At 24.3% G+C, this 2,705-nt stretch overlaps 1 protein-coding gene across 1 annotated transcript; it reads left to right on the top strand.

Annotated features, from left to right (window-relative positions):
- The first annotated feature begins 309 nt into the window (after nucleotides 1–309).
- On the top strand, nucleotides 310–870 carry LOC124939095 (agamous-like MADS-box protein AGL62). The gene has a single exon (XM_047479606.1). The coding sequence runs from the start codon at nucleotides 310–312 to the stop codon at nucleotides 868–870; it is 561 nt and encodes a 186-aa protein (XP_047335562.1).
- The last annotated feature ends 1,835 nt before the right edge of the window (nucleotides 871–2,705 follow it).

Here is a 2,705-nt window from a genome sequence, read left to right as displayed (position 1 = left end):
CAAACCAACATGAATGCAAATAATTTTCGTGGTCAATACTCACAATAAAATAGGTAATGATGGTGAAAAAATTATTTTGATTTTGGTCAATTTAGTGGAAAGCGTTACAATAACATAGTAAATTTTTTTTTTCTAATTTTCTATATTTGAAACTTGTAGAATATAATCAAATTAGATTGCGAATGATATTTTTTGTGTCAACTTTTAAATTATTATTTATCGAAATTTTCTGCATTTTTATCTATAAAATAGAATTCTATTTTAGTGAACTGGAGACACATAGAAAATATCTTGAAATTTGAGAGAGTAATGGAGAACATCCCTAGCAACCCTAGAGCAACCAAGCGTTCAAAAGGCTGCAAGATAATTCTCAAGGACCGACGTCGGGGAAGGGAAGAAGATCAACAAGTCACTTTCTCCAAACTCCGCAGTGGATTGTACAAAAAGATCAGCGAATTGAGCATCGTTTGTGCTATCGAATTTATTGTCATGATCTTATCTCCATCAGGGAAGCTCTTCTCTTTTTCTTCTCCGAACATGGAGTTAATTGCAATGAAATTACTTAATAACAAGAAACTCGAGAGAAATACGGTAACAAATTCTCTTATGGATGAGTCATTTCGAGAAAATATGGCTAGACTAACTAGCCAACTTGTAGAGGTGATGAATCTTTTGGATAAGGAAAAAGAAAGAGAAAAACAAATAGATAAAATGGTAAGAGCACGTAAAATAAAATCAATTATTGATACTCCTATTTCGGATCTCAATGAGAGTGATGCTCAAATGTTGGAGGATTGGCTCAAGAAAGTTCAGAGTGATTTGTATGCAAGGATGAAACAACTCAGCGAAACTAAGGTGCGTTATTTTTAAAGGTGTTTGTCTTTAATTAGATAAAATGAGACATCTGATTAAGTTTAAATTAAATTATATTATTAAACAACAATACAATTGTATTGTGTTAAGAATGAAAATGCGATATGAATGAAACATATATTATATTTTCTTGTTACTAATACTTATAATGGATTTTCAATGAGCTTTTTATTACAAACAAAATAAAATATTAATATGAATTAGCGTTCAACTAATATAGGTTCATTTGTTTTATTTTTTGCGCTTAAATTGACATTTTTACCAGTATGAAAATTAATATATCACAAGTTCATTTTCATATTTAACATAATATAAATAAAAACTATTTTTAATTTAATATGGTAGAAAATTTGTTAAACAATAAAATATCTCTTCCTAACTAATAAGATGGTATAAAATTTGTTAATCAATAGAAATATTACACTTATAGAAGGACTAACTCTCTTTATGCGTATTACACTTTTGCTAGTATTTGTCTTTCATCAGCTCTAATAAGTACTACTAGTGAATGACACTAGTGAATGACACTAGTGAATGATGAATTTTAAAGGCAATTTCACTCTCTCCACGACCTGTGGTAAGTTTTCTATTCCTTCTCTTTTTCAAAAAAACAAACAACATATATCTTACGAACCCTAAACTATTTATCTTTTACACTCCAAAGCTTATATAATAATATGAAAATTTTACTCAAATGTATGAACATAATATATTAGAAAACTAACATGTGTTTCGTTTGAGGCTTATTTCTTGAACCATAGTTTCTCATTGTGGTTCAAATTGTTTAGAGTAGTTTTTTAGTTATAATTTCTTACAATTTATTTCCAATTTCATATAACTTTAAATAAGTTTGTCATTATTCTTGATCTATATTATGTGAAGCTTTGATTTATAATCCAAAGTATCATGTAATGACAAAAGTTCTTTATTTAATCTCTTCCGAATTAAAATAATTATTTATAGCTGCACTTTGTTTTATAACAATTAGACTCACAAATAGTCCGTTTATGACAAATAAGAAAAAAAATAGTTAGTAATTTAGTTTATGATTTATTTTTAGACCTTATTAGTGTAAGTCATATCTGTGGAGGTGATTATGAATAAAAAAATGTAAATGAATATTAGATCAAAGTAAAATTTTATATAATTTGATCCATAATAATCAACATCATCAATCATAGGTAATTTATTTTTCTTATTCTCTCTTCATTTATTTTTATTAATTAATTGTTTTTCTTTCTCTTACCATATATATATTTACACTAATCATATAAAATATATATTTTATCAATTTTATTAATGAGTCTCACTATTTATTAAAAAAACTACTATAAGAGAGAAAATACTATTTGATTTTAAAATATTTATTTTTAAATTAACTAAAATATATATAATCTGTTATTTTATTAAAAAAAATATAAAATTTATTTATGGAACAATATGATAAAAATTTGTATTTATATAACATTAATGATAAAATATAATGAAGCTTAATTTATTTTTCTTAATTTATTTTTCTTAATTTGTATTTATATAACATTAATTTTTCTTATATAACATTAATGATAAAATATATATTAGGAGAGGAACGGTTTAATATTAATTTTTAAATATTAATTTTTATATATATTTAATAACGCTTAATTTTAAATGTTGGAGGTGTACAATCTCTCCAAAATGATCCACATCGATAATTTAATTTTCTTATTCTTTTTTTAATTATTTTATTAATTAGTTATTTTTCTTTCTTTTACCACATATATATAAAATATATTTTTTTTTCATCAATTATATTAATGAGTCTCACTATTTAATAAAAAAATAGGCTATAA

The sequence above is a fragment of the Impatiens glandulifera genome, chromosome 5, assembly GCF_907164915.1.
Source record: "Impatiens glandulifera chromosome 5, dImpGla2.1, whole genome shotgun sequence".
In the NCBI taxonomy this organism is placed as follows: Eukaryota; Viridiplantae; Streptophyta; class Magnoliopsida; order Ericales; family Balsaminaceae; genus Impatiens; species Impatiens glandulifera.
The sequence above is the reverse complement of the archived record's forward strand: the minus strand, read 5'-3'. Positions and strand labels throughout refer to the sequence as shown.